Here is a 23,874-nt window from a genome sequence, read left to right as displayed (position 1 = left end):
CTGGCACCAAATTTAAACATCATGGCTTAAACCCCACCACTGCTAAGTTAATGCTGTTGGGCCCTTGAACAAGACCTGAAATATTAACCTCTTAGTTGAAGAGATGAAATGGAAGATAAGAGAGAATACGGGTGTCTGCCAAATGGAAGTTGCTAAGTGTTTCCAAGTCTCGCAGCTGTTTATAAGACATATGAGGCCTTGTTTCAGCCTATCTTCCTCTCTGAAGATATTATCTTAGACTAGGGCACTCAACTTAACACGCCTGGAGAGATTTCATGAACGACTGGGCATCAACATCAGCCTTACCTCTGGCTAACAGAGTCCAGTATTCCAGTGAAGAGATTGAACCAAGAACTCAGACAGTACATCCACAGCTACTGCATACCACTGCGAGGTTTAGCCCAAGAACTCTATCATTCACTCTTCTTTGGGCTACTTTTGCTTGTAGCCCAGAACTACCAGGAGTTCAACCTATTTCTGCTACCATGGAACCAATTACATTTCATTTTGACCTGACATAAAAGAAGAAAATGACTACTCTCTGTGAATAGGAAATAAAAATGTCACCCTGAGAGGGATTTTGGTCTTCAATAACAATCATTACTTCTATTGCTACTAATAAAATAGAGAAGATAGTTTGAGTATTTTGAAATAAACACTATAATGACTTTTCCATAAAAATCTAATAAGATGCCTTGGGTTTATGGGGCATTGCTAGTTGCTGAACAGAGGAGAAGAATGGAGTCATATATCATATATCTCTATGTTAAAACAATCATATTTCCAGATATAATCTAATAATTATAGGGGATTTTACACAGTTTTCCTGGCTTACTGTATATACACTGCATCGTTTAGTTATACCGTCATTATGTAAGTAAAACCCCAGCTAGTTTTAGTTATCGAACTATGTTCTTAGAGCAGAAATTGACTTTTCACCTAAGTACAACTGCTCCTGATGCTTTCTACTCTGAAAAACATCACACTTCAAAACTCACATTGAAAAGTGGATTTCATCTAATGTATATTTAATATAATGAATTAAAGTCACAGCTTCAATGACCTTTACAACAGCACAATGCGCACTCAGAGAAATTATGAATAAAGATGGAGTGACTATAATATATTATTCTATATAATATAAATAGGTCCCATAGGTAAGTCCACTGGTAGGTAGCAAAGAGGACATAATGGCTGATGGATTTACTGTTCTACAGAAACTTGCTATTTGGTTTTGAAAACAAATAATGAGGTTTTACCTTCAGTTCATCAGCATCATAGAAGCTGACTTGCACTGATGGTACCATCCATGACTGGACCAACGTGCTTAAGATCTGATTGGCCACCGTGTCTGTTATGAAGTGAAAATGCAAAGGATTTCTCCTGAAATGGGAAAGCAAACAGAATAGAGTCATAAAGGTGATAAAAATGAAAAGGATATACAGATCCATAATAAGGCTTTAGAAGATCATATAAAAAAAATAACATGACTATAGGCTGTACACTATATGGCCAAAAGGTTGTGTACACCTGATTATTACACACATATGTGCTTTTTGAACATCACATTTCAGATTTATTCCTACTATTGCAGTTAAAATATCCTCCACTACCCTCTTCTGGTAAGGTTTCCACATGTGAGAAACGTCACAGGAGAAGGGTCTATAAAAATCTCTGCTGCATTGAAGGTTTACAAGAGCACAATGATCTCCATCAACTTTAAATGGAAGAGGTTTGGGAGAACCAGGACTATTCCTAGAGTTGGCATCCCAACTGTGCAATTGGGAAAGCAGAGCCTTGATGAGAGAGGTGACCAAGAACCTGATGGTCACTCTGGTTGAGCTCCAGAGATTGTGTGTGGAGATGGAAAAAACTTGAAAAAGATCAACCATCAGCACAACACTCCACCGATCTGGGCTTTATGGCAGAGTAACCAGATGGGAACTTCTCTTGAAAGCAAGGCACATAAAAGTGTGAAAGTGTGAAAGAGTGTAGCAATGTAGTAACAGTCTGCAAGTATCTCCCAACTGCAATCATGATCTCTAGAGCTTAACAAGAGTTACCAAGGACGTTCTCTTCCGATTGCTCTGTTTGGACAGACATTCATCTCTGGGAATTTGTCAAACATTTTTCATTTATAATGGAGGTCAATGTGGAGGCCAATGTGCTCTTGGGAACTTTCAATGCACCAGATGTTTTTCTAGCCTTTCCAGGAATCCTGTATCTGATCTCTGCAAGACCTCAAGGCTTGTTTTTTGCTGATTGTTTTGCTCCTTTTCAGCAGTACACAGGTGTGTGCCTTTGCAAATCATTCATTCATTCATTCATTCATTCATTCATTCATTCATTCATTTTCTACCGCTTTATCCAAACTACCTCGGGCCACGGGAAGCCTGTGCCTATCTCAAGCGTCTTTGGGCATCGAGGCAGGATACATCCTGGACGGAGTGCCAACCCATCGCAGGGCACACAGACACACTCTCATTCACTCACACACTCACACACTACGGACAATTTTCCAAAGATGCCAATCAACCTACCATGCATGTCTTTGGACCGGGGGAGGAAACCGGAGTACCCGGAGGAAACCCCCAAGGCACGGGGAGAACATGCAAACTCCACACACACAAGGCTTGGGTGTGAGGCGAACATGCTAACCACTAAGCCACTGTGCCCCCCCTTTGCAAATCATGTCTACGTAATTTAGTTTGCCACAGGTACACTCTAGTGAAAGGGTAGAAACATCTCAAAGATGCTCCAGAGAAACAAGATGCACCTGAGCTAAATTTCAAGGGCCATAGAAAATGTGATATTGCTTTTTTCTTTTTTTTAAATTTTCCAAGTAATCTGGAGATTGCTTTGTCATTATGGGTTATTGAGTGTAGATTGATGTGTAAAATATATATAATGTAAAGCATTTTTGCACATGGCTGCAACATAAACAATTCTGAAAAAAATAACTGAATACATTTCTGAATGGACCGACTAATAACCTTTTCTTATCTTTCCATTCAGACTGAGTCCGGCTTGACCTAAAGTGAAAGTTTGTACTGTATAATAACATCATGTACTGAGACAGAAACAATTAATTAAATCGGTGTATTCTGTGATTACCTGTGGAATAAGATGGATTTGACCAGGGTGACCACGTCCCGGCTGGCGTTGTGACCCGCACACACACATGCCACATGAATCAGCTGTACACACACGTGCAGAAAACATTAAGTAATAAAATACAAAATACAGACAAAAGACAAGAGGGATGTGACACTAAGCACATCACGTTCCTAACAGAGCTAAGCTTGCATAAGTTCTTTTAATCTCTTACATAACATCATATATTTTTTATATTTGGATAAAAATATATTTAATATCTCGCCTAAAGCTTCTTTGACGATTTATGGATCTCTCTTACAAAGAAGAACCAACTTCCTCATGATGCTACAGTGTCCCAAGTGCCACCAATCCCCTTACCTCGCACTTCTCTGCAGTAGGTGAGCGGACACACTCGCTGTGATTGGCCCGTTCCTCCGCCGTGTTTTCCACATCCTCTGCTCCCGTGTCTGCTGATGCCACCCACTGCTGGTTGCCATAGTTACCTTCAGTCTGGCCCTGGGATTGACTGAGCTGGAGGCGGATCTGCCGATTCTCTTCCTCCACCTGTCGAACGCGGGATGCGAGCACCTCCCGCTCAAGGAAGCGCGCCTCCGTGGACTCCAGAAGACATGGAGCAAGGAGTAAGGAGCGGCCATCTGCCATCACAAGGTCAGATTTTAGATGTCAAAATTTTTTTTTAATTAGAAAGAGATTAGAGCTTTATTAATGTTTGTTTAGGTTATTGCTGGTGTTTATTGCAATGTTTATTAAAAAAAGGCTATGGAAACTTATTCAGGTCCAAGCAATTAAATAATGTGAAGATAGACTGTGAAACTGTCAAAGTAGGAGAGCTGGAGTTCTGGAGGTTCTTCTCCATGATAGACAGACAGATCACTCTCTATAGGCTCTTGAGTAGAAGTTATTGAACAGATGGATAAAGTAGGAACTTTGTTGCACACAATGGAAATGGAAATAAGTCTAGACCATGACCTTAAGTAAATGACTGATTATGGAACTGCTGAAAGTGGCAAAAACTTTAAGAACATATGTAGTTTTATACAGGGAAATATGTATGATACAGTATGGGGGCAAGTCGTGGCCTAATGGTTAGAGAGTCTGACTCGTAATCCTAAGGTTGTGGGTTCGAGTCTTGGGCCGGCCACGAATGAGGTGCCCTTGAGCAAGGCACTGAACCCTCCAACTGCTCCCCGGGTGCCGCAGCATTAATGGCTGCCCACTGCTTTGTGTGTGTTCATGGTGTTTGTGTGTTCACTGCTGTGTATGTGCAATTTGGATGGGTCAAATGCAGAGAACAAATTCTGAGTATGGGTCACCGTACTTAGCCGTATGTCACGTCACTTTCACATTCACTAGTTAGGAACAGTGATTTCCTATTAGTGTGAGATAACAAGGCTGTCCTCCAAAGGCTCTGGAGTTGCTGAAAAATATGTATAATTCAGAGACGTAGTAGGTGTGGAAACAGTGAGAGAAAAAGTGATGGGATTTTGTAGGAAGTTCACTAGGTGTTAGGTGGATCTATATATAATTTTTATATTTTTTATTAAAACATAAAATGCCTGCTGATGTCCAGTAACTCAAAGGAATTGTAACTCTACAGATTAACTTCCACTTTAAAAAGTATGAGGTTTAAACACATTAACACTTCTCAAACTAAATACTCCAAATCTAAATAGTTTATTTTAACATTCATTTATTTATTCATTGATCTTTAGTAACCACTTCATCCTGGTGTGGTCTGCAGTGGATGTCCCAAATAGCACTAGGAGCAACGAAGAAGAATGTACCCATGCTGGGATGCCACTGCACTGCATGGCACCATTCACACACATTGTTCATCCTAGGTGCAAATTAGTGTAACTAATCCAAACATCATCTTGTTTTTAGATGAAAACCCACACAAACACAAGGACAACGTGAAAAACTCCAAACAGGCAGTCACCTAAACTCAGGATTAAAACCCGAACCCTGGAGCTGTGAGGCTCATGATACCCACTGGGCTACTGGGCCAGCTCCTGATATGATATCATACTGTATCATACATATTTCCCTGTATAACACTTTCATTTAGAGATTCATGAGTATTGCGATTATAAATTATAAAATATTTCAGCAATATTGTTGGTTTATCTGATGTAACAGTCGGTGAATGTTTTGCAGCATTTCTGTAAAGTCAGTACGTTTTCTGACACAGGGTTAGCGTTATTACGACAAGCCCCATTTTTGTCTTATTTATGTCTTATTGTATTAAAAAAAAATGAAAAAGAAAAATAGAGATGCTGTTGAGGAAATGAGTACGTATACGGCATCTGCTACAACATAATGGATAACAGGAGAACTTGTTTCATGGATGTTATGTATGTTTAATGTGACCTTAAACTGATGAAAATACATTAATTCTAATCTAACAACAGCACGTTAGGCCATTTTAATCCTCACATCTTTAATTCTATTTTTATATCTGCTAGGAAAGTCTCTATCTTTCGTTCTCTCTTACACACACACACACACACACACACACACACACACACACACACACACACACACACACTGACAGCTGCTATGAAGCATCGTTACTCTTATTACAAAAATGTAAGAAATCGGAGAGGCGCTCACATCCAGGTCCGAAAAACCATACCACACACACGCATACACACATACACACATACACACACATGCAGATGGAGTACAGACAGCCTGAGGTTCAGAGGGGAATATTCATCACCATTTTCATTCTAATAAAAACAACATAAACAAGCTCTGGCTTTTCATCAGCAGTGTAATGCATCACCAGAGCTAAGGCTCATCTGGATTGCCGGCCCATTAAGCAGCCGAATCCGAACTGCACCTTATGTTAATGACTTTAAAGAATTTAGCACTTATTTTCAGATTAACAAAAGAACACTAAACGAGTGCTCGGTTTCTCTCTATAATGCGAAGACGAGGCAAGCTCCCCTCCCATCACTCAGGCATAATAATCTTCATTTATCCACTTTCGAAACAATTATGCCGCTGACAACTTGTTTAGTTCTGCATTGATTGTATGTTTGTTTGATGGACCTCAACTTTCCTTTTCTGACTGCCTCCATTAATACCTAGTTTCTGCAGGGATGAAATTCCCTTTAGATATTTGCTATTTCTCAGTTTTTCCACTGATGCAGATTTCATATTTTTTTTTTAGTCTGATTCAAACATGCTGTAAAAACTGTGTTAAGACTCGTGTATGATCTGATACAATCCTGGCTTCTACATGTTATGTGTCTGTTCACATTATTGTTTTGTAACCTGAAAATGCAAGCTGATATTTAAAAATAAATAAATAAATACAGTTAAATAAATGTTTTATGAGCCTTAATTGTGTAAATGATATGGACTGTGATATTCTGTAGGTGTAAAGACCATTGATTGATTAAGTTGTTTCCTGAACTGTTTTTGCATGGTTGAAGTCTACTTATAAAATAATTGAAACAATTATGGACAAAAAAAAAATCCCCAAAAGAAATCAACCTAATAAAATAAAATAAAATAAAATGTTGTATTTCATTTCTTTATTAATCTTTTGATTATTATAAATTATCAAAATAAAATAACATTTAAATAAAAAAATAAAAATACTGTTTTGAAACTTGACTTGATCTCAAATTTAAACAAACTTGTAAAAAGGATTTCACTACATGTCAAACTGTGTACGTGACACATGCTTTATGCTCTCAGATCAGCTGTCCTCACTCTTTCTATTAAAGATCCAGGTTTCTACACCACGGCCTCTTAAGCAGCACGGCTCTCTATCCAACATAAACAGAGCTAAATGAAACCCTGCTCCTGACGAGTAAATACTAAATACAGCAGGTTAGTAATTTCTGCATCAGGAACAGCCTCCACGAGAACCACTCAGAAAACTCATTTTCATTTGCTTTTCTTTTATCTCCTATCTAATTGTATTGTATTTGAAAGGCAAACACACAAGGTGCTATATAAATAAAAATCAGTCTTATTGTTCATTCCCTGTCACTTACAACACCAAACACCCACATACAAATAGAAAGAGGTTTAGAGGTGGACATTCATGACTGTTTTAATCCACTGCTTTTCACCAGCAGCTGTATCAGTAATCTTTTAAGCATTTAAACAGCACCTTAGTGAATTTACCACTTAAATAAAGAAATAAAACTACAATCATTATCATCTAAATATATTAATATCACAATAATATTAATATGTGATAATAATAATAATAATAAGAAGAAGAAGAAGAAGAAGAAGAAGAAGAAGAAGAGGAAGAAGAAGAATCATAATAATCATAATAATAATAACAGCATATTTATTGTTACTATTTTACAATTCTATGTATAATAAGAACAATAATAATACATATAATAAGCATTATAGTAATGCAAATTAATTATCATAATTATTATTCAAAATAAAATGTATATATAAATTTCATCAGTTTATATATAAATCTACTTATTAATAGTTTTAATAATAATAATAACAATAACAACAACAACAAAAACAACAACAACAACAACAACAACAACAACAACAACAACAACAACAATAATAATAATAATAATAATAATAATAATAATAATAATTATTATTATTATTATTATTATTATTATTATTATTATTATTATGAAATAGTAAACACTCACTCTCCAGGTTGCCTGCCAGCAAGTAAAGCCACGTGAGCAAGATGACAAAGCTCAGAGATGCCAGCAGCAGCTTTAGCCTCCCTCGGCATGGGCAGTGCATCATGGGATGGCAGCAGGTGGAGGAACAGGAGGAGGATGGGCTTCAGGTGGGACTCGGCCTCACGCTGCTTCCCTGCAGCATCCTCTCATCTGGAGACAGGAAAGACACACACTGCTTACTGTAAAACTGTTGAGCACTTAAATGACTCAAAGATGATTTTATAATGGAAGGAAAATTCCGGTCAGAGGGGCCAAAAGTCTAGTCCAGTAGCGGGAAATGCTATTTTATATTTCATCAGTTACTAATAATAGAGTGTGGAATTATATCTCTGAAACTAGGGTAGAATATGTTCTAATAAATCCGGTAACAAATAAAAAAAATAAACAAGTTAATAATAATAATAATAATAATAATAATAATAATAATAATAATAAGAAGAAGAAGAAGAAGAAGAAGAAGAAGAAGAAGAAAAAGAGTAAGTCCAGGACTGTATTGCTTAAATAGTGAGATAGTCATTAGAGATCGCAATAATTAACACTATATGATACGACTAAATATTTTAGCATTTGAATAAAATATGTGGGATATCAAATAAAGAGTCAGTTTAACACAATAAATAAAGATTGAAACAATTTTAATAGAAAGTGTCAACTTATATGTTTTTAGACGAATGATGAACAATTCTCCATTAAGTAGTGAACCTATAGATTTTGCTTTAACTCCGTTTCAAAGTGGCTGCCGAAGACTTCGGTTCCCAAAAGCCACCGTTCTCAATCTCAGGAGTTGCTTGAGCTCACCTGTTCCCTATTAGTGTGTTTAGTTCTCACCTTTTTAAGCCCTTTTACTTCAGCACATTTTCATGAGCTATTATAAAAGCTCAGATATTTTTTATTCGTGTGCTAAGCCTTCGTATTTCTGCTGTTTTCTAGTTCTTGGTTTAGATTATACAGTCATGTTCCTATTTTTGTGACCGTTTTCCGTATTTTCGCTTCACCTGTTTTTGTCCCTCTACCTGGAATCATTTACCTTCTTATACTGGAACTGTTGTGATATTTGCACCTTGTTTTTGTATGAAACTCTTGCCCCATGCTTGCATCCTGCCTCTGTAGACTGCTTTGTGACAAACTATCAGGTATGAAATTTATTCATACAATTATTTTTTTAAAAAAACTCTCGGTTAAGATGTATATTCTGGAAGAAAAAATATTTATTCTGGAAAAAAAACTGTACAAAAACTGGCACCAACATATGCAAATATGATTTTTTTTGTGATTACAATATTAATTTTATCCTCAAAATAAATCTAGAACACTTTATTCTATACTATAAGTAAATTTAATTTCATTTGGTTTTTTTTTTTTTTTAAAATGCAGTTCTTTACACTGAACTGTTGTCCAACACCAAACTAACTTTCTTTTTTCCAATCCCCGAAACACTCCACATTACTCTAGCAGCTGTTCATAAGTACCGGCTACGTGCCTCTTTTCAGCCAACTCTTGCCAGCCTGCTGTCTCTTCTGTGTGCCCAGCTAATTGCTAATTGGCCCAGGCTTCATCGTTACACTCTTCTGTCTCCTAACAATGTGGACATCATTACAGACAAGTGAGTACTAACCAGAATACAAATGAAAAGTTTGCTTTTCTAATGCATGCGACCTTCGCTTTTTTTAGCCTAATGAAGTGAGAATTTGAAATGAGCTCAAACTTATTAAAGTATCTTTGTATGATTTAATCCTTAATGAGAGTACACAGACTGGGCAAAGTTCTCAGTTCTCTTGTTTTTAAAAACATTGTGTTTAATTGTGAACTCCGAGTTAGTGTTGATTGTGACAGATGCTGCTGCTGTAATCATAATCATTGACTTCTGATCCCATGTCTCTTATTCACAATTTTTTCATAATGAACCTTCTGCCAGGGCAATGGTGTCTTAATGGTTAGTATGTTTGCTTCACACCTGCCTCTGCCCTGTGTGTGGGGTTTTTTATTGATACCTGTGCTTCAGGGGTTGTCTCTGGGTGCTCCAGTTTCCTCCCCTAATCTAAAGACATTTGTTGCAAGCTAAATGATCTGTAGTGTGTATTTATGATTGTGCCCTGTAATAGATTGACACACTGTCCAGGGTGTCCAACCATCTTTTTCCCCCACGTCCTCTGGGATAGAAACCAGGTTCCCAAGTATTCTGTGCAGGATACTAGCGTTGCTTTACTTGTCCCACCATTTCTCAGGGTAAGTGGTAGGTCTACAGCCAGACTATTTTCTGGTGGAATGAACTTCCCCTGGATGTCCAAATATCTGAGTCACTGCCTACCTTCAGACGAAGGTTGAAGACCTACCTTTTCCTGAAACACTTAAACTAGCACTTTTTTCCCTGTTTATGTGTATATTTGAAAGAAAAAAAAAATTGTATAGAGTTTAGGGTTGGTGATATCCTAAGTCTGTAACATATTGAAACAGTGTTAATGTATTCATTGATAGATGCTTCACTTTTAAGCAGAATATAAGCAGAATGGTCCAAGCAGATAGATAGATAAACTGTAATCAAGTGTGAATCGATACCATGTTTTTAACCTGTACAGTACGACTACACAGTTTTTCGTAATCGCCTGTAACACCAACACCAGACCCATATCAGCCTATAAAATTGATTACCAGACTGTCAGTCTTGTTTAAAAAAGCGATTAACTTTTAATATGAAAAAATTAAACAATAAGTCTTGTTCTCCCCTTCACCAATTCACCAAGCTGTGAGAAATCTCCAGTTTACTGATTATTTCAACTTATTTATAAATTTTGTTTGTTGTTGTTGTTGTTGCTAAAACAACAACCTGGACAGCCAAAACAAACCAAAATGAAGGCCAAGCAGAACTCAAGATTCTATGTCATGTTTGCTTATGAGCTTTATTCATTATCGAGCTTGTTTTGTCTGCAGCACTGTGACCAGCTGTGATAACGAGTTCACCTAAAATCACGCCACTATCATTTGCTGTGAGACAGTAAATATCTGGGCTATACTTGTGTTTTCCTGTAAAATATGAATCATAGTTTTTGCTATCTTGATATCTTTTTAGATTAGGTCTTGTAGAGATTTTATTATTTAACTCTGTTTACATTTTTCTGGTAAAGAAAAAAAAATCATCCCATAAAAAATGCTCCCTAGCATGGTTATGAACTTAGGCTAGCATGAGCGATCTTTATACTGTTAGCCATGTTTTAATGAGGTACATTCATTAATTAGTCTAGATGCTATGGAAAATAGAGGGTTTTATTCCACATCTGTTTTATTGTCTGTGCTGCATCAGAGTTCCTTATTATCAAGAACAATAGTTGGTGATTGCATTGGCATAATTAATTGGTAAATACATCCAGATCACTGTGGTCTGTTCATTAGCATGGAAGTGTACACTAGGATTACATGACCTATCCGATATTCCTGGGATCGTATGTTGTTATCGGTGCATCTTTTATGGAAAAAAAAAAGTAAATATGAGTGCATTAGCACTGTATCAAGCTGATATCTGATACCGCTATCAGTTTTTGAGGCATCTTCTCCACATGTATACTTCAATGATTGCTCAATATCCTGTGTCACTTAGAAGAGCATGGGCTTCCCCTTTCCTTGTTCCTTATATTGCATTAAGGAGCTAAACCCAATTGTTTCGATGAGTGTTGTTGCATCATGAAATGATGCAACAACCTACTAAGCAATCAATACGATTATATGACTGTAGAAAGGTTCATAATAACACTCTCCAGTGTTTATAAAAATTTATAATCACACCCTCCAGTGTCACCCAAATGAGGATGAGGTTCCCCAATGAGTCTGGTTCCTCTCAAGGTTTCTTCCTCTTCCGTCTAAGGGAGTTTTTCCTGCCCACAGTCGCCTCAGTCACCTCAGACTTACACTTTGCGGAGCCAATCAGGTTCTAGTAAACATCGGGTGTGGTCTATGGTGTTTGAGAGCATTCCCTATTGGCATATAACCTCTGGATTTCTTGATTAGCGTAAGAGTAAATCTATACGCACCTACTTTGTATCAGCATCAAACTCGAATGGCTCGGATCAGTGAAACACAACACCGCTATCAGCAGGGTAAAGTCCAATTAAGGATGTAGATTCATCATGCCATGTGGCTCCACAAACTCCAGTCCTGTCTACATCTCTCTTAATTACATAGATCGAAGTAGAAGACTCTCCATCACTTCAGCACAGACAGATTAACAAAGGAGGGACATAGAGACAGAGCAGTGGAGAGGCAGATGCATCCCCTGATTTTATCACCTTAATTAATCATGCTTCACTTTAATTAGACACTTGCCTGCAGGCAACAATATTGGTTGCTGCCAATAGCAGAAAACAACAAGTTTATTAAAAGCAGGACACCACTCAGAGAGGAGAGAGATACAGCGTACCTCGGATTATTAGGTTTTCGGTCCGCGGGGATCTGATGGACGCTGTTTCAGGTGCTGACTGAGCAGCGGGTTTTATGTTCGTTAATACACGCTTGAGAAGACAGTTCTGTGTTTGTGACCCGAACGAGTGCAAATCCCAAGACTGCCACTGCTGAGCTTTTGAGTCAGACCCTTAACCCTAAAATCCTCAGTTCCATGCTTGGATTGCATTAAGGGTAAAAAAAAAAAAAAAAAGCTTAATGAGTAAGCGTAATGCTCCCAGAACATCCTATCATGAGCAGAGTGTTCTTCTTCTGAGCTTTACTCAAAGGTTATTTATTTATTCATTTTTTTCTCTAATGCAGTTCTTCCTGTTAATTCAGTTGCCGTTTTTTTCCTCTCTGGTGTGTTTTTACCGTTTTGGTACATTGAACTACTTCTGTTTAGGACTAGACTGGTAAAAAACAAGAAAGAAAAGGATTTCCCTTAAAATCAGCTCCAGGGTTGGGGGTTTGATTCCCTTCTCTGCCCTGTGTGTAAAGTTTACATATTCTCCCTGTGCTTCAGTTTAAAAAGGTTTGATTCCAGAAAAATATATATAAATATTTTTAATTCCATTTGATATTTGTAGCCTTACAGCATGGATTTGTACAGTGCTGTGTTTTATTAACGTTGTGTATTTCTGTTACTTTCTCAGACACTCTTCATGCTGTTCGTCATTTTATAGGCTACAGAGGTGTGCGTGTATGCCGTCGTCTTCCTTACCACAGCATCCAGTGCAATTCCTGCCTTTTTAATCTGAGTGCTCATGCACACTGTTTTGCCTTCTCAAGGCCTTTCTCTCCAGTTACATATCCATCCACGCAAACATTCTCACAGAGTGTTCACTTTCACAAACTTCAGGGACAGGCACAAGAAGAGTGTTCAAGAAAGCAAAGCAAATAAGGAGTTCGAGCTTATACTACTCTGGTGACCCTGAAAAGGGAACAAAATAAAAATCAACATAACAGCATAACCAAGTAGAAGCACATCTCTATTATAAAGCTCACCTTCAAGGACAAATCTACCAAAATTCAGTAAGGATGTATAATTCTGTGCAATTAAGCATGAGGCATTATCTTAAAAATAAGAAGGAATTAAAAACATTGCTGGTAATCACACAGCAAAAATTGTGTCGCACTGAAAGAAGAAGAAAAATAAGGTTAATTGGAGGATGATTGGGAGCACCCAGATGCTCATACACCACTGATTCGCCAAATGATCCCTGATAAAACGCTTCCGCAAAAGCTCGGTGAGGTCCAGGAGCAAACACAAAGCATCAAATCACTTGAAGTCCAACGATGCGTCAACATTATTGGTACCGTTCTCATTTATATAGATTCCAATACCACCATCTGATACCAGGTGAAATTGCACCAACATGACAAACAGACGATGAAAAACGATGGCAATCCGGATGTATTTTATGATTAATAACGATCGTGTTAAAGGGAAAGCAGACTGCAAGCTGTGCTCTGGAGAAATACGACAAGGTGGAACTTCAGGATCTTCCTACAACTTTACAGAACCTGATCAAATATAACATCTTACTGAGCTGTAACAGTATCTTTACTGGAGATTTGAGTAGTCAGAGCAGTATCAGTCAGTGTTGTCAGGTGTGAACGGCAGGTTTTTTATGATTGTTGTTGCCAAAAATACTTGATGCTTAAAATTCTTTCCAATTTTTGGGAAAAACTACTTGATTTGGTGAAATTGCTCACACATGAGTCTTCCTTTAGACTCTTATCAGTGAAGACACATATGTAATTGCTTTCTATCATTGCTGTATTCGTTATTCAGTGCACAGGAATACTAGGCTTTGGCTGAACGTGTGTTGTGATGATGTCATACAACAGAATGTCATTGACCCAAATCCCAAATATCGCAGTATTTGATTGAATTTGAGTTAATTTAATTACTTCAACTGACTCTAGAAATGAAAACATTTTATATGTGAGAGCGCAGTTCAATTCAGCGAGCACTGAGCACTGAGGTGAGAGATTCCTTTTCTTTTCGCTTGCTACACTGCTGACTGAATGCAAATCATGGTGCCTTAAGCTCGTTTTTAATGACCACCGTCTCTGCTCTGTGAGCTTACAGCTTGCAGCATATGGCAGATGCTTTTATGTAAATATATAACAGAACTAAATAAAATGATCCATGACAGAGTTAAATATTAATGCTTCACCTACATCTTTCTCAGTAATGGCCTTCTGCTAAAAATCAGGTCAAAGGTCATGATGCCAATTGGGGAATCCCCATGGGTCTATGAACACACTGTAATACAACACCCCATTACAGACATACTACCAGGAAGCCACTGCTCTTATGATTCATAAGTCAAGAAGGGTAATGATTCTTTTTTTTTAATGATCATGTTTCAACTCACAAGCCCATCTCTTCCTCTCAAGCACGCCTCTTCGCCATCAGCAGCTGGAGATCACTACAAAAAGGTCAGAGTTTGTGATAGCAAATGGGAAAGTCCACAGTGTGCAGCCGGAGGGAATTTATTCACTGACAGCCCACAAACACATCAATGCCACCTCACGCCAAGCTGTGCTCGTCGTTCCTTTAAAAACATGCACATGACCAGGAAAAGCACAATTGGGGCAGATCTCAGCTTACGCATACGCTTTACTTGTTTAATACCTCAATCCGCTGAGCTAAAAATGTCTCTCTATGTCCCTTTTCTGTAAGATACAGATAATTCTATGCTTCAAAATCTGTTTCATTTGCCATTTAATTAGAACTACATCTGGTTCAGTATTTACAGCTGAAAATGTGTAGTTTTTCATTTTATTTTATTTGTTTAATCCATATTCTATAGTAATTTCTTCACCCTTATATTTTCTCTGTCTTTTATTTTATCCTTTTGCATATTGCTGATTTGTTCCTACAGCACTTTGAGCTACCACTTAAGAAAATTGCTCAATATTATGTTGTTGTTGTCTGTCCATTTTCTGTACCGCTTTTCCTACAGAGGTTTATGGTGAGACTGAAGGTTATTCCAGAAGACTTGGGGCACAAGGTGGGGACTCATCACAAGGCACAATCACACACACACACACACACACACACACACACACACACACACACACACACACACACACACACACACACACAAACACACACTACAGACAATTTAAAGATGCCAGTCAGACTACAACTTTGTCTTTGAAATGGGGGAGGAACCTGGAGTACCTGGAGGAAACCAACAACCACAGGAAGAACATCAAATCAAACCTCCAGTCAGGTGGTGTTAGGCAGACATGCAATGCAGGCACCTTTTGTATATTTTTTCAGTTAGCAAGGTTACATTTCTATGGCTAGGTTTCTCCAGCTTAAAGAGACCTATAGGGTGAATCTGAATATTATATTACACCCTGTGATTCATTCTGTCACACACACATCTAAAAAACACCCCACCAGCAGAGGGCACAACTGTCTAAACACACACACAACACACACACAAACACACACACACACACACATTAAAATCTGCTGTCTCACACTCAACCATTTTAAAGTAAACCCTCCCTAACAGATGGTGGCATCTCTCTCATTTTGTAGACTCTTGTCTTGGATTTCACGCTGGATTTTGTGCCTGTTAATCTCTTGGATCAACTCTGATCTGTGAACTGTGAATATGAAACCCAACAAGGACCGCCCAATTTTTATTGTCTGGGTAAAGGATCTCAGAGTGCATGTAGACATCATAACAAAGGCATAATAATTATTCATACTTTGTACCTCATATGGTCTGTCCATTAATCTAATTTGAAAGCATTTACAGATTTCAGTTCCAAGGGTCTTTAATGCATTTCAGATGACAAAAAAAACAGGGTTGTTGGTTCAGCCTAATGAGTCATGACATATTTTCAGACTGGATAACTGCGAACTGACTATTTCACTAAATCCATAGCTTTAGCAAAGTATCCAATGGTCACATAGATCTATTATGTACTTCCTGTTTCGCTAGTTTACCTCGCTCCTGCTCTGCTCTGTCCACACCCCTATTCATTGTCATCATCTATTTCTTCAATTGTTATTATAGTCTCGCTTTGTCCCTGTAATATTTAGAATCTCTACAGTACAGCTTGTATTGTTGCTTTAAACGTATCTATGTGCGTCGACTCTCGTCTTGAACACACAGCTGCCTCTGTAGTTTGTGTATTATATGCTCCTCATAAACATGTTTAACAGATTTAATGTGTGTAATTGTTGATACGTGGACGTTTTCTGCATTGAAACATATATGTATCAATTTGAGAAAATAACTCTCCGGAGTTTGTGCTTTGTAACAGGCAGATGTAAAGCTCTCACTTTGATGGTTTAACCCCAGGAAAAACGCTGTGCTTTGCGGTTTCAACGTAACATGACAAGCTGAAATTAACTTTATGGGAAAGGAAGAAAAAGAGTGGCTGTTGAGAGAATGACTGTTTATAGCTGCTTTAACATAATAATAGCAGGAATAAACTTGATTCATTGCTGCTCCTAGACATTATATCTACTAATAAACAGACGGGTGAAAGTATAGGTGCCTTTCTTTAATTGATAAACGATTTTATTTGCCGGCAAATTGTTAGTGCTGTGATATATGAATGGAAGGATCGGAGAAAAACATTTCATGATGTTAAACTTTTTTATAGCAAAATAAACAGCTTTGGGGCTTTAACTGCGACTTTGCTTTGTGTCAGGAGGTAACATAGCTCACTGTCTGTTTTTTTAATCAAAGCATTGTTGTGTTTTACTTCTAGCTAGAGAATACTAAGGTAATAAAAAAACAAATTAGTCGTGTTAAACATATTACTGTCATACTATACTTCCTGTCTGTCGTTATACAATTTAAACAATGCTTGATGCTGTTTTATTTTGTTTGTTTGTTTGTTTACAGAAATCTACTTGAATTGGTGAATTTGCAAACACAGGACTCTTAATTTCAACTCCTACTCCTCCAGTAAAAACATGTAAATAATTACTTTCAATGATAGCTATACATATGTTCAGTGCATGTAAATCAAATAGAGTTTTGGCTGAATGTATGTTTTCATAATGTCACATGATGCATCTTGGCCAAAATCTCCAGAAAATCTTTTTAAAAACATTTTAAAATCTTTTTTTTTTTTTTTTTTTTTTATGGCAAGCTGCTCCAAATATCACAGTTTACTTGATTTTTTTGTTCATTTATGCGATGGCAAAATTACTACTCCTGGTAAGACTCAACAGAGAACAAGATAAAAAAATGTAAAAAAAAAAAAAAAAAGCTGTGCAAAATCTCATGGCTTCCATTTGTTCCATTTATGCTGCAGCTTTTAAGTCTTTCTAATATCCCCATGCCGCATAAACCTCACCTGCCTGCCATCTTTCATCTGCACTCCATCCAACTTCTCTCTGATGAGATCGAACGGCGCCAGGATCACGCCTACACTCGCAGTCTGACCGCATGCCGCCTCTTCATGTTTACATCCACGTTAATTATTGCTTTAGGTAGCTTGACATATCAACATTCATAAGCACTGACTCAGCCCAGAGCCCATGTGCAATCTTGCTCACTTTGAATTTTTTTTTTGCAGGACGCCTCAAAAGGTTGCAGGTTTTTGGGAGGTGACAGTTTATCTTCGCCCCAAGCACGCATAAAAAGAGAGAATGAGAGAGACAGAAAAGCAGAGGGAGGATATAAGGCGAGCTGGGTAGCTTTAATGAGGATCTTTTGTCGAACCAGCAACAAAACAAAACGCTTACAGTCCGCTGGGATAAAAGCTCTAGTAAAGCAAAACTAACAGACAGAGAGAGAGAGGAAGGAAAAAGGGATGTGGATGTGAAATATGGATGTACAGAGGCCTCAGCAACGTTTACAGCCAACACTCATATTATCTGCTTATGGGAGGTGTATATAAAACTTCAAAGCCCTGAGCATGCAGCCTTTTGTTCCACCGTATGTATTTTCCTTTTTGTTCAGCTCTAAACGAAACATTTTAATTTGGGCTGAAAATTGAAAAGATACTATCGCTGAAATATTTATTTATTTATTTATTTTCATAAAGACAAAGAAAATGTAGAGAAAAACACACATCTCACCAAACCCAGGAAGAATATTCATGTCTTATTCCCACAAATTAGTGCTGCAATAAATATCTGATCGATTAGATTGCATGGCAAAATTCAAATTTTCAACACTTATCATTAAAGCTCTAACTTCCCCTGTTTTCGTTCCCTGTAACATTTCTAATACCGGGTTAAAACTATCAGAACTTTTAGTGACCCTCTCTACAAAAAGATCTCATCTTAGCAAGTGAAAATATGTTAAATATTGTCTTACACAGCTATTATTTTCTTTTTTATAAGATTACAAACCAACCAAATATAAGATTATTACAATTGCTGGATATTTTTACTCTTTTCAATTTATTCATTCATTCATTTTCTACCGCTTATCCGAACTTCTCGGGTCACGGGGAGTCTGTGCCTATCTCAGGCGTCATTGGACATCGAGTGCCAACCCATCGCAGGGCGCACACACTCTCATTCACTCACGCAATCTCACACTATGGACAATTTTCCAGAGATGCCAATCAACCTACCATGCATGTCTTTGGACCGAGGGAGGAAACCGGAGCACCCGAGGGAAACCCATGAGGCATGGGGAGAACTCTTTTCAATTTATTAACAGAAAATTTAAAAAAAGGGAGATAATTTTGCTTCTTTCTAGAAATGAAAAGAAGGATCTAGAATTCGTATAGAAAATGACCCTCTGATAAAAGACTACTTCAAGCTAAGTACAAATACCAAGAAGTAAGTTAAAAAAGCTTATTTTTGGTATATTGTAATCCTATAAATATACTAGCTAAGTTTGACCACATTCAAGGTTTTTCCACTTAAACCACTTGGGCCAGACATGAGAATTTACAGTTCCTTAGATATAGCTCAATGCCAAGTGTGTATTTTCTTTTGGATTTTCAACTCTACATTCAATATTTAAAAAAAAAAAAAAAAACTAAAAAATATATATATAAATAAATATAAATATATAAAATGCACAGAATATATTAAAAAATATATATAAAATGCGTAAAATGCGATCTATCATCTTGTCTAAATGTTATTTCTTTCATTATTATTATTGCCGTGTGTTTGATTACAATTATCTGTTAACAGAATACTTGGAAATTTGTTCTGTAATCAAAAACATAATCTGAGTGATCAACGCAACCATGACAACTATCATAAATAAAGTCTGTAATTACACCTATAAATAAATATATTTGGATTTCTAGCTGTTCTAGATTTCAAGTCAACTAGAAATACAATTCTGTATCTGTAATCTACTGATGACTAGAATTGAGTGAAATGAAATTCTTCTGTAAAAAAATTTCCCATTATTATATGAAATCATTACGAATTTTGAACGTTCCAGGTGTTTTTGTAATGCTGGTGATAATGATTAATGATAAAATATGAGCAATGAGTATCTTGATATCAATTTGCATTGAATATTTTAGCAGAAAGTTTTCTGATAACAGAGAACCTTAGCTAGTCAAATCTAGCTATGAATAAAGCAAACATAAGATTATTAAACCTATTTCTAGGTACTCATTTCATGCTTGGAATAGTCTTGTATTGGAGGATCATTTTTCTATACTCGAATGAAGCCAAATTATTTGACGATAAAATTTAAAAGAGTAAAAAGCTCCTATATAACATGTAAATGCTCTGATCAGATATAAAAGCACAACTGATTATCTTTCTCCCTCATAATTAGCTCTGACGAAGAAATAATAAGAACACATCTTGAATTGAGGTATTGTTTGAAGGAAATAATACAAGACAGGAATAATACATCAAGTCTAATGTTAGCCGTGATGAAGTGTGTACGAGTGGTAAATGTGTACGATGTTGCCAAAAAAAATGTACCGTTTTGTGTGGCTGTACATGTTATGCTCCACAAATCAATCCCATCGGCTAGTGCTAGAGACCAAATAGCACTCAACTTCCCTTTCCATGAGTGACCAAACCTGTGAACCTGTGATACAATCCTGCAAAATCCAGTTGTCAATCAAACTTCTCTGGAAAGGATGGTAATGTGATTAAAATGGGACTGCATAATCGCCTCGCACTGGAGTAGCGTTACTGCAGAGCAGCCATGCCCTTTTAAAATGAGAGGCTTTTCAACTGTGCATAGAATAGGAGACGAGATCTCTGATTAAGACATAATCACCTTGCTGACCCAGCAACACACCCTCTCATACACACACCAACACAAGCAGAAACTGCACTGCAAAACCGTAAAGTGGTTTACCAGTTAGGTTTTGAAGCTGACTTAGGCTTAAGGTAAAATAAACCAGCTTTGCTTCCTGCTAGTCATACACCAGTAATCAATAACACAATATTACAATTACACCTTTGTGTTCTACTTTGAGAGGATTCAGCCAAGGTAGTTTTTTTCCACAGGGTTTGAGTTTCATTTACAAGACAGCACAAGAACAAATATCTTCGAAGGTCACTTTGTTTGGCCAGGTTTCAAGTACACACCTTGTACACACACGAGAACTACTGAACAGAAACAGGGCCAGTTTGTAGTAATGGTGGTAACCGATGCAAATGCAGGCAAGTGTGCAAACACTTTTTATACAAACCCTATACAAATACAGAAAATATCCAGAAGGTTTGAGTGCCAAATTTTGTGTGCTGACATTAGGATATATCTTGTGTAGTGAACAGTTTGGATTTAGATCCATGGGATTCACATGGGTGAGAAAATAAATATATCCAAATATTAAAATAGCTTTTGTTTGATGTGGCACCAAAAGTACTGGTGGTGTTTTTTTATTATTATTATTATTTGTACCATTTTTTATTTTTTTTTTTTTTTTGACAACTCATCCTGACCTAGTTTTGTGATCATTCCATTAAATGCTCTCTAGTATGTACATGTCCCACCCCCAGGGGCAGGTCTTGTTCTACAGTCTCAGCAAACATGGTTCCCTGGCACATTTTTGCTGTTGTGCATTCTCTAGCACACTATTCGCTTGTTGTTTTTTTCAGAATCCCTTTGTTTAGAGATAAATGGCAATAGTTTAGTTTAATACAGTAAACAGTAAAAGTCTAAAATAAAAAGAACAGAATTTGAGTTGGAACTTAAGGACATTCAATCCTAGCATGACTTGCTAGCTAGGACTGCTCAAGAATGTAATATCTTCTATGTAATTGGGGGGAAAATATCCTACTCAGTCTGTGTAAATTCACATAAGTCATAAGTCATAGATATGAAGTCACTATAATGAAAACTGCTAGTACTAGCTTTACCCACACGTCCCTGTTTGATACGCTTTGGTACCAGGCAGGAATTAAAATCAAATTCAGCACTCAAGGGACTGGAATCAACAAATCCATGATCTGGTTCACAGTTAATTCACTGTACCATGCTATGAGGTCGGATAGAAAAGATGTCTTTTTCATCTTTAAGCCAACAGAGAAAACTGGCAACCAATGAGAATAGATTTTCACAGGATTTTACCACACAGGATTTTAGAATATCAGTCATTGGGAGTCAGTGAGTATGCCTACAAGTATGGTACACTGTGCATTAAAAGGGTAATCTTCAAAACCACCTAGTATCTCTCTATATACATCTCTTTCTTTCTCAACACTTCCTTCAAAAATATCCTTCCTTCCTTTCTTCCTTTGAGACATCCCTTTGAGGCCTTGAAGCAAGCTAATCCCCCTCTCTACTTTCTTGACAAACCCAAAGTGGTTTATTTCCTTCCTTAGAGTCTCAGTCATCATAAACCACCACCGTGGCTTGGAGATAAAGGCTGATAAAGAGAAAGAAGCCAGAGAGTGTGAAAATAGAGAAAAGATTTAGCACTGTGTCTTAAAACAATTGGCACTTTGAAAGTGCTGCGAGCATCAGGATCCTACAGAATTAAGCACTGGCTTCAATCGCAACTGTTAGATGCAACTTTCTCCTTAAACAGAAGACAGGAGCATCAATCTGTAGCGCCATAACTCTCAGGAAAATCTACAACCAGAACAAGTCATAATGGCGGCCGAGATTCGTAGCGAAACCACACCGTTTTTCAGCGCCTTGAGCAAAGTAGATTGCCTGCCAGCTCTAAGTTGCAAGGACTGCCTTTTTTATATACTAACCATAATAAATGGCTAATTGGCTAATCGCCAACTATGAAGCAAGGTGCATATTATGCTAAATAAAAGACATACTTTGTCAAGAGCTGCTGGGAACTTGCTTTAATGTCGTTAATCACGACACTGGAAGAACTGAGGGCAGGAATACATTCCTTCATTATAGTCATACACGGAGGAATCAATTATGGAAGTTATCTATAGCTCTAAATACCTTTAAAGTAACCTGACTAAACATTTGATTTGGTTTGAAAATGAGTGAGTAGACAAAAGATCACAATATCACCCCAAATGTAGTCGCTTCAGTGGTATCTGGCAGTTGTAGTGAAGCTACGGGAATGTTGTAATCTACCTCAAACAGCATCTAGTTCTTCACTTCAACAGACTAGACAGTGATGTTCCCTCTGAATAATTTTAATATTCAAATATTCATTAAAAAAATTATGTTTGTTGATGTTTGTTTAACCGCTATGAGAAGGAAATATGTCTTTAACGTGATTAAGAATCCTTGTTTCGTTGCAGTTAAACTTTCCTCCTGTTGGTGGTGCTTTTGTTTGATTTGTTTTGATTGAGTAATTAGCAAACAGAAATAATATCAAACAGAAAGAAAAGCTTTACAAAATGCTTCTAAAGTCAATATTTCAGTATTTTAGCTGCAATATAGCAGAGCACACTTTGGCTTTAAAGAATTAAACAAATATATTGGGGTAACTCTTTTTATCAGCCTAAAAATGAATGTATGCCTGTTTTTGTTGTGGTGATAAATGGCTCACATTAAAGTAGACACTCGGGGCTTTGTAGTTCATAAGTATTTCTGTGTTTATGTTGCCTAATATGGGGAATAAATTCATACAAATGTTTCTACCTTTAAAGTAAATGCTGATATCAAATGAGCTGAACTGCCCCAGGTGCTTGTTCATAAACATCTAACATTCGAAGGTGTTATCTACAACCACACGACTCACACTCAAAGCCAACAGTGTCCTGACTCGTTTTATATCAGACTCGTGGCCATAAAATAATGATTTTTTTTTTTATACTGATTGAAAGTCTTTTACCTTTAAGTCTTTTCCATTCCACCATTTTTAATAGGACAGCAGTGTAAAATTGGTAAAACGGGTTGAAAGTAAAATTCAAAGGATTAAAATTGGTCAAAAGATATTGTGGTAAAAATCATCCGGTCTCAGCAGTAACGAAGCTTTACAATAATCTGATGCTCAGTACAGTTATCTGTATGTTATATTTCCTAACACAGCCAATGAACATGCAATGCCTGGAATAATGCTGTGTACACTAAAGGTCGTAACCTGTACCTTAAATCCATACCATTGATTAAACAGTTTGTATTGCGAAAATAAACCTACACAGTTACATGGCTAGCTTGTAGCTAACAAAAGATTAGTTTGTTCCTGATAAAAGGTGAACAGACATGATTTAGTCCACACTTTGTTGCTCCAAAATGGCATGATTCCGAGTTTTGACTTCCCTAATTCTGAG

At 37.1% G+C, this 23,874-nt stretch overlaps 1 protein-coding gene and 1 long non-coding RNA gene across 7 annotated transcripts in view; one reads left to right on the top strand and one right to left on the bottom strand.

Annotated features, from left to right (window-relative positions):
• The window catches only part of large2 (LARGE xylosyl- and glucuronyltransferase 2), a 142,365-nt gene that overhangs the window by 16,571 nt on the left and 101,920 nt on the right, over positions 1–23,874 (bottom strand). For all 5 annotated transcript variants that reach the window (XM_047822542.1, XM_027139900.2, XM_047822543.1 and 2 more), the window contains 4 exons: positions 7,773–7,961; positions 3,475–3,752; positions 3,115–3,197; positions 1,260–1,383 (listed from right to left, as the gene is read on the bottom strand). In XM_047822542.1, the coding sequence (XP_047678498.1) occupies positions 1,260–1,383; positions 3,115–3,197; positions 3,475–3,752; positions 7,773–7,875 (588 nt within the window). In that variant the 5' untranslated portion in view covers positions 7,876–7,961. The remainder of the gene's footprint in view (positions 1–1,259; positions 1,384–3,114; positions 3,198–3,474; positions 3,753–7,772; positions 7,962–23,874) is intronic.
• On the top strand, positions 8,809–18,258 carry LOC113639268. Of its 2 annotated transcripts, none has more exons than XR_003439799.2 (6): positions 8,809–8,944; positions 9,264–9,414; positions 15,218–15,265; positions 17,132–17,204; positions 17,547–17,724; positions 17,811–18,258. It is a non-coding gene; the product is annotated as an uncharacterized LOC113639268 (long non-coding RNA). The 2 variants fall into 2 exon arrangements; XR_007144713.1 differs by having other exon boundaries at positions 8,826–8,944; positions 9,267–9,414.

Source organism: Tachysurus fulvidraco, chromosome 13, assembly GCF_022655615.1.
Source record: "Tachysurus fulvidraco isolate hzauxx_2018 chromosome 13, HZAU_PFXX_2.0, whole genome shotgun sequence".
Taxonomy (NCBI): Eukaryota; Metazoa; Chordata; class Actinopteri; order Siluriformes; family Bagridae; genus Tachysurus; species Tachysurus fulvidraco.
This window is presented reverse-complemented; position numbering and strand designations above follow the sequence as displayed.